The sequence below is a fragment of the Protopterus annectens genome, chromosome 9.part0 (genome assembly GCF_019279795.1).
Source record: "Protopterus annectens isolate FY-2018-M chromosome 9.part0, PAN1.0, whole genome shotgun sequence".
In the NCBI taxonomy this organism is placed as follows: domain Eukaryota; kingdom Metazoa; phylum Chordata; order Ceratodontiformes; family Protopteridae; genus Protopterus; species Protopterus annectens.
Genome location: NC_056743.1, coordinates 1,907,747,778 through 1,907,762,684, shown reverse-complemented (window position 1 = coordinate 1,907,762,684; position 14,907 = coordinate 1,907,747,778). Strand labels below are relative to the sequence as shown.

The 14,907-nt window shown below is 39.4% G+C and overlaps 1 protein-coding gene across 3 annotated transcripts in view; it reads left to right on the top strand.

The window, feature by feature from the left end:
- LOC122812315 (breast cancer anti-estrogen resistance protein 3 homolog) overlaps positions 1-14,907 on the top strand; it is a 697,444-nt gene that overhangs the window by 457,009 nt on the left and 225,528 nt on the right. For all 3 annotated transcript variants that reach the window (XM_044084719.1, XM_044084717.1, XM_044084716.1), the window contains exon 8: positions 6,315-6,426. In XM_044084719.1, coding sequence (XP_043940654.1) covers positions 6,315-6,426 — 112 coding nt within the window. The remainder of the gene's footprint in view (positions 1-6,314; positions 6,427-14,907) is intronic.

Genomic DNA, 14,907 nt, shown 5'->3' with positions numbered 1-14,907 from the left:
GTCCCATCAAAATCAGTGTTTTTAACAAGATATTCTCTTAAATATTCAATACCTGTGATGTTGTCTATACATGTGTACAATGACTGTACATCTAAAGTGGCCATAGCCAAATTGGAAACTGGCAATTTTAATTCCTTCAGTTTTTCTAATAGATGCCATGAATCCTTTAAATAATACTTAGAAGCTTGTACAACTGGATTTAAAATATAATCCAGCCAAATTGAGATGTTCTCAGTTTTATATTTGGCTGCTGATATTATAGGCCTAAATGGGGGATCTACTAGATCTTTTTGAAGTTTTGGTATACCAAACATATTTCCCATTTTTGGAAATTCTATTTGTAAAAAATTATAAGTATTGTAATCAATTTCTCCCTGACTGAAAATGTCAAATAGACTTATATCTAATTTAGAGAAACTATTTCGGATGTGTGTACTGTCAACTGCCTGATATGTGTCACCATCTTTCAACAAGTTCTCCATAGACCTGATGTAATGGGTATTGTCCATAATGACAATTTTACCCCCTTTGTCTGCCTTCATAACTCTAACATCTTTGTTAGTTCTAAGCTCTTCTAAGGCCAAAGATTCAGACTCATTTAAATTGTGATGGTAATGAACAGGGTTTATTTTCCTTATAGCTTCCTCACTAAGATTTTGAAATACTTGCAAGGTGTTAATAAGTGGTGGATTGTATGTACTTGCCTTTTTAGGGCCTTGGTGTACATCATTACAATCTAAGTCCTTCAAAATGTATCTCAAATTGAGCTTCCTAAGGGTGAGTCTAAAATCTATGATAGTTCTAGCCTTAATGATGTTATTAGAAGGAATGTAGGAAAACCCTTTCTTCAATAGTTTGTATGCATCTTCAGACAAAGGAAAATTGGACAAATTGTGTATTTGTATTTCAAACTCATCACTAGAGTTGCAGTTTACCATCTCTTTTTGTTTCTCAACCTCCCCTTTGGTCTGTTCTGTGCAACCTTGGACCAAGTGGGGCCTCTTTTGTTTCCTTGATTGTCCACTAAAAAAGGTCCACCATGGGAAGTACCCTCACCTTTGTTAGTGTCAATATTCCTATTGTTGTTACCATTTTTATCATTAGCAGAGGCTACACTAGTGTCCTGATCAATCACTTCCAAAATGTCTGTTGTATTAGCATCAGTGTCCATTTCAACTGCTAAGGAATCAGTAACATTCATTTCTATACAGCCATTATTTGTGTTAGTATCATTCTTATGTACATTTCTTTTAACAATTTTGTCACCAGGTGTTTTGTTCTTGTTGATGTTAAAAGACCCCTTATTATTATTAAAGGACTTAGCATCTAAAACATATGCTGTTTCGTTAGTATATGCAGTAACATCTCTAATGAGTTTCTTTTGTTTCCTGCTGACAATAGTTGCTTTGTGTCTATCTGCTCTTGTAGTAATACCGGCGTACAAACCAGAGAGCAAAGAAAAACAAGAAAAATTCTTGACTTTTTCATCTAGTTCAAAAAGCTTGTTTTTAACTGTTTCAATTTGAATCTTGTAATGCTTAACCAAAATGGTCAACATTTCGACACCAAAGTCATTGAATAAATCCGAAAGTTCGGTGAACAAAGTGTCGTCATAATTGACTGAGTTCGGAAACTTGTTGAAACGAAGTCCCTGAGGGACACATTTCCTTTTTACACATTCCGATAGATAGGATATTTCAATGTCTAAAGTTACATAACGTAACACAAGTTTTTCAAGCTCGTAAATACAAGCCCTACAATTCTTTTGATTGTTGAACTCAGTGTCAGTAACAGTACTTACTGCTTCTTTGTCTGCAGTTGCTTTAACAGTCGAGAACGGATTCTCCGTTTCTCTAGCTAAATAATCCACCACACTATCTGGACCTACGAAAGGGACTCCATTCGATTCACCTCCACTTCCGTCATCCTGTGTGCTGGCCAAAGTGTTCCGGTTACTGCATGGATTGCGATCGATAGTAAGCGGAATGCTTGCTTTAGCAGTACTGTCAAATCCCCTTTTAATTGCGGAAACAATGACATCCGAAAGTTGCTCCTGGAACTGGATAAAACCTTCAGGCACCGGATGAGTGGATAACTCCAATAAGGTGTCTTGTGACATATTCTAGGCTTAAATTTCGACCAGGAAACGAAGGAAACACAAACGCAAAGATACTGTAGAGCCAAACGAAGTAAAAAACACACACAACCAAACGCTTCCAGCCCAAATAGCAGCCAAATATGAGACACCAACAAGTTGTGTTAGCGCTTTCATTCACATTTAATACAAAGTGAACTTCTTCAGAAACAACTTGCACATCCTTACAACTCTAATAAATACATTTGTCAATCAAATATTTACATAATTAATTGATTAATTAAATTAATTATTTAAAGACATATGCTTTACTTTCAAGAGGGTTGTTAATTTAAAGACCATTTTGGAAGCCAAAGATAGGTATGCTGCTGACAAAAAAAGAATTATAAAAACTAAAGGAACTTATTCATGTCACACATGTAAATATAAAATCTTTGCTAGAATGTAAAGAGTCTTTCTGGCAATTTTTTCTAGGGGCAGACAATGCCCCTGGTTTAAATGAAGTGATAAATCTAAAATGTTTTTTAGAAAATAGGTAGTATAAACACACACTATCATTCTAACATTTTTTATTAGATTTTTGTGTTATATATATACTTTTTTTTAGATAAACCATGTTTTTATATTTAAACATTTAAACTATGTACAATTTTTTTATTCATTTATGTGACTGTTTTGATTTAGAAATGGTTTAAAGAATATTTAGCATATGTCTTTAAATAATTAATTTAATTAATCAATTAATTATGTAAATATTTGATTGACAAATGTATTTATTAGAGTTGTAAGGATGTGCAAGTTGTTTCTGAAGAAGTTCACTTTGTATTAAATGTGAATGAAAGCGCTAACACAACTTGTTGGTGTCTCATATTTGGCTGCTATTTGGGCTGGAAGCGTTTGGTTGTGTGTGTTTTTTACTTCGTTTGGCTCTGAAGAATCATATGAGTTGCAGACAGCATCAAAGAGAATAGATTATGGTGATTTGGATGTATGGAAAGGTGGAAAACAATCTGGTGATGAGTACTTGGGACAAACAAGAAGGCAAGAAGAAACAAGTGTCCACCACAGAGGCTGGTGGACTGCGTGACAGAAGGCCTAAACAGTCAGACATGAGTGTCGAAGAAGGTAGGCATTGAATAGAAAGAGATGGCAACAGGTGACACGACATCCTGACCCCATGTGGAAAACCGCATTGATGATGACACTGACGTATCTTATTACGCTTCGTAATACAGCACGAGTCAGGTATAGCTTACTGCAATCTGTTTTCAAGGGCCATGCTGCTGTGCTTTACTACACTGTGTAATCCGGGTGTCAGAGATGGGTCACTTCCCTTTGTAATAAAAGGGTCACACAGATGCACCTTACTGCACTGTTACAGAGGGTAATGCTACTATGCCTTACTCTATATGCACTGATGTGCATTTTTAACTGTGTCTGTTTACGAAGGCTTCTGTTATGTTTGTATATTGCACAATAATACAGACTATATATTCTCCTGCTGTCTTTATCAAAGGAAATATCCTTTTTTCTTTCACTGCAGCTGTGATATGCTGGTGATCAATCATTCAGTGATACCAGTCAGTGAAGTCTCTTAATGGAGGTGGTACATCAGATATCCGTCTGGACCAAGTGTCATCCACTAAGGCACAGAAATCCATTGTGTAACCATGTTTATTTTGAGAATTAACTTCATATGGAGACAGATTCCTTTCAATATCATGTAAACATACTTAGGGGAGGGACATTTTGTTGGTCACAGCATAACTGCCTTGCCTGTAAGACTGCTTGTTGGAAGTCGAGAGACCATAAGTTTAAGCTATAGACCTGCAGGTATGAATAAGAGAAGATATAGTATTTCAGAGTCTTAGTCCTATACTAAAGCTACAGAGACCTCAGAACTAGTATATTTCTGTAATAATGGTGGGAGGGCCACTGTAGCCCCCAAAGTTCTACCAAAACACCTGAAATGAGTAGTGGTGAGTTTTTTTTTTTTTTTTTGGAACTGCAGTTCGTTTTTGGAAGTGTCAGATTTTTCACTGATAAGTCTGTCAGTTCATGTTTCTCCTAGGAAAGATCAATGTAGGATTGACAGAAAAAACTGATTGATCTTCAGATCTCAAGATCACCCCAGAAATCTACCTGAGAACATCCAGATATGCTAAATACATGGTTACATAGCACTGGGGAGATGAGAAAAGCACACCAATCTCACAAAAATAGGGATCCCACGCAAGCTATGTGAGTGCTCTGTCTGCACCAGCTTTGTTCAGGCAGGTGCACTATGAAAAATTACCCCCAATCACCAGTAGGAAAACCAACTTCATTCAGGGAGCCTGAATGTAAAGATCTAATAATTGCAGGGATGTGGAGTGATCTGTGTTAGGAAAATGTTGATCTGTTTCAAAGAGTGGAGATGAGGAACATGCATGTAGCTATTCATAACTGTTCATTCATAAAAGTGAAACTGCTGTTAATTGTTTGTTTTACAAAGATTATACAGAGTTGTCTCTCCCAAATGCCACTGCTAATTTGTGTTTTGTCTGCTTTAATGATCCCTGTGAAATGATTAACACTGTTTTTAATTAAATATATAAGCTACATACTAAAAGTGTTAAAAACAGTGGAGAAATCAACCTTTTTGTTTGATACTGATGAATTACTCCATAATTTACAAATGCATTACACGTTTCCTGTTTTTAGCAAACAATTGCTCTTTCTTTTTTGAAAAATATTTATTAAATCAGTGTTTTAAACAGTGACATGGGGACACGCTCTAATGAAAAAACAGTAACATTTTTCATAGTTATTTTTATTCACTATACGTATGTTTTCATTTCATCAGTTATCATTCACTGCAACATTTCATAAATTGCTCACTTCCTGCCTTCACTTAAATTTCACTCCTCCTCCTGCACCTCCTAAAGTTTATTTTGCATGTATTACTCCCACAAATTCCATTTACTTCTATTTAATTTGTCCGCCTCTTTTCTAAACATCTCATCTCCAGTTATTTTATTTCCTTTACAACATTCAATAATTCTGTTGCTGCTGGTTTACATTTCAATTTCTATTTTCTAGCTAGCTACTTTTTGGCAGCCAATAGCATTAAACTTGGTAAAGCCTTAGTATGTCTGGGTAATTTGGATTCTATGTCCTACTAGCCTCCCAGCTCAGAGGAATCATTTCATTAGTTCTAACAGTTTGCTCCCCCAACATTGCTGAGAGAGTACTCTGTAGGGCATTTTTAATATCTGCTAGCACAGTACCCCCCCCCCCCCAAAAAAAAAAAAAACAATTGTCCTCAGTTAACGCTTTGTTATTATTCCAGCATTTGTTACCTGCTTGAGGAAAAAAATGACCTGAAGTCAGGGTACAAAAATAACTATGCAAACTCTTCCAAGCAAAAACCTCCTAAACCTTTTCGACTTTGTTTCATACTTGGGAGCCTTACAGATGTCTTCCAATTGTTCCTTTGTAATTTACCTTTCAGAGTCTCCTCCCAGTAACATCCTCTGACTGGTTCTTATAATTATCATGCAATATTTTATATGTCCTACTAATTATCCCCCTTTTAACAGCGGCTTCTGCTCTAGGCTCAACTGAAAACTCTCCTCTTCCCTTAGCATGTCCATACCCCTTTCTGTTTGCTTATACTATGATGACACTCCCTGCTAGGGAGGGCAGCTGGCCTCATCTCACTCTTTAAATTTCCCTTGCTAGATATTTTCTTCTAATACCTTGGTTCATTTGCTAATTTTCTGCAGTAAATTCCAACTTTCTTGCTATTTTCTATACCCCTGGTTGCAAACACCCCTATAGGAAAAATCTCACTTCTTCATTCCAGTGTTGACTGTTTTTGTTGATGGTTAACTGAGATACCTAAAGATCATTAGAAAATCTGAGTGAAACTAATAACAGAAAGAATGTGTGATAAACAGAGGAGCTTGCAGTCCCCATACTTTGGCACTGTGACTTTTGATGAAATTCACCTTTCCAAAGTGTGTTTTTGCAAGCTGTTGTATTTATCACACATTCTTCTGTTGATAGGTCTTTTTTTGTTGTGCTAACTGCTCTCTGTGTGAAACCAAGCTTTTTTTTTTCTTGAAAAGAAATAATTTGCCTGTTTAAAAAAATAAAAACATTTTTGCAATATCTGCTTATGTTTTTTTTGGTGTACTGGAATATTTACTTTGAAATGTTTTGTTTCTTGTTGCAGATTGCCCGTTTGGAATTGACATGGAGAACATTGCGTCGTAATCACACTGACAGTGCAGTTAGCTTTGAGAAAAACCTCAAGCCTTTTATGAAACTTCTGAACTCAGGAAAAGGTTACAAATACTTTATATATTTGTAAATCTATCTTTTAGTTTGTTTTAAATGCTTCAAATTGACTAATATGTTCACATGCTTTCACTTTTCAGTGATTACCCTTTCACCCCATGACAGACGAGAATATGTCACAGCTTATGTCTAAGAAGGGGTGGTTGGGTAATTCTTCAACAGGTAGATGTTCTGTTGCACCAGTAATTAATACACCTGTGGGATAGCAGCACAGCTGTCAAGAAAGGCAGAAAAGGGAGAAAATAGCTGGGGAGGGGGCAGCAGAGGGGAAGGGAAATACGAATCACACAAAACAAAAAGAAGAGTGGTGCAGGGGAGGACACAAGCAGCAGAAGAGGGGAGAGTAACAGAGGGAACATCGGCAAGAAGGGGAGATTGGGAACACATATAAGGCATGCGAAGGTGGGGAGGAAGCACTGAAAGGGCTAGAGAAACAGGTGAAGTATTGAACAGTGGATAAGCACCAGAGGTTGGGAGAGCAGGAATGAAGATGACAGTAAAAGGAAGAGCAATAGAGAAAACATGGATGAGAGTAGGAGCTCTCAAGATCACAATGGTGGATAAGAATATGAAGAACAAAGGATGGGACATGGGAAAAATAACCAGAAAATGGAATTAAATGGCACCACTTAGAGTGAAGATGGAGGTTAATGTGGCTGGGATAACAGAAACATGGACCAGTGACTAGAGGGAAAGTATGTGATGATAGAAGGGTCAAGGGTATTCAACAAACACATGCCTGGGAAGGATGCAGGAGTGATGGAAAAGGCTGGAGAGAAAAGTGTTAGAAGGTGAGGAAATGGGACAAGATGCAGGCAGAGTGAACAAAAATGTAGAGGACTGATCTGCAATGTGGCTTGATTGGTTGAAATGGAGGACCACAGCATTTTTGTCATGTTTATCATAGCCAGCCATGCTAATTTTCTCCGAGTTGCTTGGTAGAGTAAATATCCAGGATGTGTCATTAACCGACAGCGTAGATGGTGGGACAGCTTACATCAGTTATTTCTCAGACTGTGGAAAATCGCTGCAGTAGGCCCATCTCTAAATTGCAAAGGGTTACCATGAGGAGTTGGTCACTCAAGGAAGGGCTTACCACTCACAGTAACTTTTTCTGAATCTCAACCAAAATGTTTTCAGAAAAAAGGTTAAAGTAGAAGCTTAATTTTTGAGGTCAGACCTACTACTTAAAAAAAAACTTGGCAGATCTATAGACAGGTTATTGCTCTTACACTACTAGTCCTGAATACTTGAAACTGGCAGTTGTACAATATTAACTACATTTAATTATTATGTTTTAATTTGTTCTCTTCCTTCACATTGGAAAATACAGTTTATATTTTTTAACAAAGGAGATAGAAAATGCTTCTCAAGTTGTGAACAATTTGCAGCATTTTTGGAGTCTGATTTTTGTTGATGTCTGAATTTTAAGTGACACATTGAGTATTTGTTTTCTTTACTATATCAGAGATTAATGCTTGTGGAAGTTTATCTATTGAGCTGAAAATTGTCTTGGATTTGGGTTGAACAATATAACTGCCAGTAACTTACTGATGTCCTGACTGAGATCACAGATGTAGTATTCCTAAGAGATGGGTTATCACCGCTGACATCTGGCTGGGGTACCAAAGTTAACCTTCCAACAATTGTATGTCTGGTGTAGAACAGCAGCTCATAAGTGTAGGAGTATATAAGCAGATGTAGGAGCATAAAACTCCAGGCTATCTCACTGCCAACAAGAACACATGGAGCATATCCATCGAACTGATCATTTTTTGGTGATTGGTACCATTGTAGGGGCATAAAACTCTAGGCTATCTCACTGCCAACAAGAACACACGGAGCATATCCATCGAACTGATCCTTTTTTGGTGACTGGTATCGTTGTAGGGGCATAAAACTCCAGGCTATCTCACTGCCAACAGGAACACATGGAGCATATCCATCAAACTGATCCTTTCTTGGTGATTGATACCGCTGCTGCTTAAAAAGCATACAAGAGCCCCATTGGATATCCTTCCTTACCTAAACTGTTTGGCATATCTGTATTGGATGTTAGCTAGAAAGGGGTAAGTGTGAGTGTAGTTGGCAAATCCCCTACAAAGACCTCCATACCTAGTGTCTCTAATGCCTAGGCATGGACCACAACTAGAAAGCCTGCTCCATTTGCCAGTCATTTGTGCCCAAGACTTTGCAAGCCTATCTGTTTTCACTCAGCACTTTCTTGGAGAACCGACATTTAAAACATTTGAACCCCTCCAAGGTGGCAGATTCTACGTCCTCCGATGTACCTTTTCCGTAAAAGAAAAAACTCAAAAGGCCTAGGTCCAGATACTCAGTCTGCCTATTCAGATTCCAATGCACCCACTGAGGTTTCAAAACCCCAGGTACATCTGACTCCACCTCTGATGCCATCTAACATGACCCCAACGGAGACTGGTATGACATGGGAGAGGCATGCAACTGTGGACACTGCTTCTGCTGAAAAGAAGGAATCCTGGAATATCATCTGACCCCCTGTCTATATCATAATGTCGAAGTATTACAAGTTCGAATCACAAAAGATCGAACTTGAATGATCAAACTGTAATGCTTCGAAAGTAAAAAAAAAAAAAAAAAAAACATGACATGTAAGTTAAAGGAAATTGCTCTGTGCAGGGGGGCAAGCCCCCCTGCATCCCCCACACCCCCTGCTACTTAAATATACCACTTCTGAGATTGCACTTCAATGCAATACAGTGCAGAAATGGAAGATTTCCATTTCCTACACTGTAACGCAATCTCGGAGTTGGTATATTTAAGTTGTGGGGGTGTGGGGGGTGCAGGGGGGCTAGCCCCCCTGCTTACACCTTTTATGTTGTATTTCCCCATTGAAAATGCCATTGACATCATTTAAAACTTTTGATAGTTCGATCACTTGAGTTCGATGTTAAGTGATTCGAACTATTCAAAGTTCGATGATGTGATATAGACCTGTGAGAGGAATCTGAAGGCATCCCACATTTTTTGGTAGTGGAAGAGATTCATGGAAAGTAACAAAGTACATCAGGGGTATGCACCCCTGCACTTGATTCCGATGAATGTCACGTCAAAGAGAAAACACAGAAAAGAAAGCATGTTCTTTTCCCTCACTCCATCTATGGAGGAAAAAATGGATGGACTTTTCTCAAGATCTGCTGAAGGCCATTATGACTCTGAAACCACTTTTATTTTTGCTCTTCCTCCTCCTACACCTCAGAAAAATTACTGTGGATTCATCTTCTTCTGAAGATGAAGAGGCCTCTGACCACTCTTTGACCTGCTCTTCTCAAATCCAGTCCCCCAGCCAAGTTCCCTCAGATGAATATTCTGTCTCTCCATATTTCCCCATTGAAGATACAATTGCAAACACAATGGCACAGAGTCCAGACAAATCTAAGAGGTCCATCAAAGGTAGAACGGCTTTTTGCAAATGGGCACTTCATTTTTCCTTCCAGTGCTGGAGGCATTTGTGCTGTTTGACTGTATTGATTTTTGGATTTTCTACAGTTAAAGCTTGGTTGTTTCTATTACTTTTTGATTTTGGGACCTATTAGCTTCATAGGTGTATACTTAGCTAACAACTACAAGGGCCCTTTTAAGCCTAGCCATGCATCCCAAATCTCTAAATTCTGGTACCCTTGATACGTGGAAGCAAGGGCTTGGGAGGTGAAACATTTACAAGCAGGGGCCTGTGAGATGAGCTATTTACAGGATGCCTGTGTCCATTATAGATGTAGGTGCCAAACCAGGGATGATTTTCCTGTACCCATCCAACTGTCCAAGTTGTACTTAAATTGTGTTAGGGAGGAACTCTGCCTCCTGTTGTATTACAGTTGTGTTTTAAATGTTGTTTTACTGCAAACATTTGTTTTCTTCAAGTCTTAAAAAGTTTCTGGCTAGTTTCAGTTAGGAAACATTCCTTTTGCATTCATTGATTGAATAGGAATTAGATCTTGCTAATTAGTGAAAGAAACAGTTTTCTTACTTAAGGTACTCACTTACATCCTGTTCAGCTACAGAAGCTCTGGGTTTAAAACTGCTGTTCGACTGCACTGATTTTTGGATTTTGGTGTTTCAGTTGATCACCAGTACTGTAAATTAGAATTTGCAAGCCCATTCCAGTCCTATTTCTACTGGACACTGATAGGTCAAATTGATAGAGTTCTCCAGCTGAACTCTTAAAGATTGAGTTACTCTTTGTTTCATATCATCCCATTTCAACTAATGTACATTGCAATATTCAGAGTATTAATCTGAATTGTGTAGTGTTCTTTTCTGCATTTTTCTTCATTTAAACGAAAAGTCAACTGTCTGCATTTTTAACTTGGTCTGGTACCTTAGACTTAGTCTCCCTCACAGTAGTGGGAGAATTGTGAGTTGCTGCAGGATCTGAGCCTCATAATTTCTACTGCTTTTTTACTTTTTGTGTTTTACTTAGTGTGGGGGCCTTAGTCTTGTAGTATAACTCACAATAGTGGAAGAATTGTGAGTTGCTGCAGGATCTGAGCCTCATTTAGTTTATTTCTACATTTTACTGCATTTTTCTGCTTATATTGTATTTGGTCTGGGGACCTTAGTATTGTAGTATCACTTACAATAGTTGGAACATTTTGAACTGCTGCAGAATCTGAACCTTGTTTATTACAATTATACTGCATTTTATAGTTTGTTTGTTTTTTTTTTACTTAGTCTGGGGACCCCATTCTTTTTAGTATCTCTCACAATTGTCAGAGATTTGTGAATTGCTGAAGGATCTGAACCTTTTATATAAACGTATACTGCATTTTCACTTTCTTACTGATTGGATTCCTCTCTGGCTATCTCCCCAAACCTGTGCTGAGCTATGCATCAGTGGTTTTTAGTGTCCTGTATAGATGTAGGCACCTAGAGTTGTAATTTCCATATAAAACTTTGTGATATTCTGTCAAGTATGTAATTGAGTGTAGAGCAGCTAGTTTGCCCCTGAGAAGCATTACCCCAAGACCATTGTTTTAGATCAGTCTTAGACCAGTCCCCCAGCCTAACAACTCTAAATTTAGTTGGCTGCAAACCCCAGTTGCACTTCCTCTTTTTTAATGTACAAGGAGATCCACAGCCATACATGTGTACTTTCCTACTGTCTCCTTAGCTGGCCTAGTGGGAATGTGCATCCTGAGACAATATAGCAAGTGTCTCATGTTTATTGACAACCACCTTATTCTTAAGCAGACTGACACAGTATGCGAGAGATGTAATTACTTTGTCTTTGTAGGCAAAGCTCTCACATACAGACACATATCTCCAAACAAATTGCCAGTAGCACACACAATACACCTACTATGGATCACACACACAAACTCACCATATAAACTCAAATATGCTGAGGATTTTAAATGCAATCTACCCAGGCCTCAAAGACCTCCCATACGCTATCCCTCAGTGACTTCCCAAACATTCTACAAAGAAAATCCCTAGGGCACATACAACTACAGTTCAGAATGTCTTAACCTCTGCTGTTAAGACAAACGGCCACACAACCCAATATATTGATCACTGGAGACTGTGTTGAGACACACTGATGCCCCACCAGACTGAACAAGGAGAAATCATGGTCAGTTGCCTATATCAGATGCAAGGATCTCAAAAATCAAAATTATGCTCAGGAAATCGAACCACAAGTACCAGTATGGCTCTATCATAGTCTCTCTGGGTGTTAATAACCTGAGATGTACCTCCCTGGACATGATAGAACTTTCAGATTGAGTTCCAGGTCGAACCACAAGTACCAGTATGGCTCTATCATAGTCCCTCTTGGTGTTAATGACCTGAGATGTACCTCCCTGGACATGATAGAACTTTTAGATTGTGTCCCAGGCAGGTAACACCACTCTACTTTCTCTAGGGATGATACCACAATGTAAACAGAAGATGATTGACTCTAAGAATTGGCTAGTTACCAGTGTCTTTCTAAGAGGGTCTAATATTTGACAGCTTGGGAGGGCATGATCGATAAATCATGCTGCTTCACCAGGGATGGCCTGCACCTGTTCCCACACTAGGCTTTTGCATACTGACCAAAACATTATCTGCACCATAGTACCTTTTTAGACAATGCTGATCTGATAAACCTTCTGATTTCGTAAGTACTATCAAGATAAATGGAAGGAGTTCCTGCACTATACCAGTAGCCTCACCAGTAAGCACTCCTCACCTTGCAGAGTGACAGCTGTGCAATTATTGAGACATTGTTTAAAGCCACGGAAGGCACCCCAGTAGTGCAAGGGTGTAATGTCTTCCACACATTTAGACCAGGCTAGCTACCTCAGAAGAACGGACAAGAGGTGGAGGTGTATCAGTGTACATAAAAAGTAACCACACCTCAAGATCGGTCAAATAGTATGACACTCTTGAGCTAATCTATGTCCAAATAACCTTAAGTAAAGCCACATACCATATCCTTGTTTAGCTATAGGTCGCCATCTATGACCCAGGATAACCATAAAACATACTTTAATGTACTGGAGCCATTCACAGTTTAGCCAACACCATATTTATGGGTTATTTCAACTATCCCACCATAAACTATGATACATACGCAACCACTAACATGCAGGTTCAAAGATTCCTGGATTTTATCAATGCAAACACCCTGTAACACCTATTAGGGGTGCGAATATCTTGGATGTGGTACTCGCAAATATGAGGAGAATGTTGCACCCCTCCTTGTATAATTTCCTCGTTGGTCAGTTAAGGCAGTCATTTTTGAAATAAATGTAAAGCCCAACTCCCAGCAAACCCCAGAGCTTTCAAGAACTTTTCCATGGCTAACTACCTCCTATGAAGCAATCATCATTATCAGCCCACTTTTCACCATTTGTTACACGGGGTCATGGTGTCATGTCAACTGTCGCAGTCCCTCTCTGTTCAGTGCCACTCTCCTGACATGGGTTCAGAGTGTCATGTCAGCTGTCGCCATCTATTTATGTACAGTGCCACTCTCCTGACCTGGGTTCAGTGTCATGTCAGTGTGTCATGTCAGCTGTCACCATCTCTTTGTCTACAATGTCACTCTCCTGACATGGGTTCAGAGTGTCATGTCAGCTGTCACCATCTCTTTGTGTACAGTGCCACTCTCCTAACATGGGTTCAGAGTGTCATGTCAGCTGTCACTATCTCTTTGTGTACAGTGCCACTCTCCTGACATGGGTTCAGAGTGTCATGTCAGCTGTCGCCATCTTTGTTGTATAGTACCACTCTCCTGACATGGGTTCAGAGTGTCATGTCAGCTGTCGCCATCTCTTTGTCTACAATGTAACTCCTGACATGGGTTCAGAGTGTCATGTCAGCTGTCACCATCTCTTTGTGTACAGTGCCACTCTCCTGACATGGGTTCAGAATGTCAAGTCAGCTGTTGCCATCTCTTTATGTTCAGTGCCACTTTCCTGACATGGGTTCAGGGTGTCATGTCAGCTGTCACCATCTCTTTGTCTACAATGTCACTCTCCTGACATGGGTTCAGAGTGTCATGTCAGCTGTCGCCATCTCTGTGTACAGTCCCACTCTCCTGACATGGGTTCAGTGTATCATGTCAGCTGTCACCATCTCTTTGTGTACAGTGCCACTCTCCTGAAATGGGTTCAGAGTGTCATGTCAGCTGTTACCATCTCTTTTTGTACAGTGCCACTCTCCTGACATGGGTTCAGAGTGTCATGTCAGCTGTCACCATCTCTTTCTGTACAGTGCCACTCTCCTGACATGGGTTCAGAGTGTCATGTCAGCTGTCACCATCTCTTTGTGTACAGTGCCACTCTCCTGACATGGGTTCAGAGTGTCATGTCAGCTGTCACCATCTCTTTGTGTACAGTGTCACTCTCCTGCTTTCTTTGACACTCATGCCTGACTGTCACAGGTCTTCTCTCATACAATCCATCCACGTCTGTGGTAGATGCCATTTTTTTCTCTTGCTGTTTTCCTGTCTATCCCAAATCTTCTTCACCAGATTGTTTTCCATTTTTCTGCACTTGTGCCTGAACCACTGTAATATGGTCTCTCTTATGTTTTCTGAAATTGGAGCTACTTTGGCTTCTGCTCTTATGTCCTCACCTCTTCATTTGTCCAACAGTGTACATCCTACCACCCTTCTCGGGCAGTTCATTTCCATTACCGCTAGCTTCCTCATCTGCTCTGCCTTTACTGCCCAGGTTTGCGTACCATACAGTAGTACTGGTCACACCGCTGTACACCTTACTTTTCAGCTTCTTTGGCAATCTTCTGTCATATACCACCCCTGACACTCTACGCCAGTTGGCTGCAGCCCATCTGATTCTAGATTTGAACTCCAAATTCAGACTTCCCTTCTCCTCAACCACGCCTTCCAGATACTTGAAGCTGTTAACCTGTTCCACTATTTTCCATTCTGTCTCATTTCTCAACTTCTTCTGAACTACACTGTTTGCTGCCATGACAAC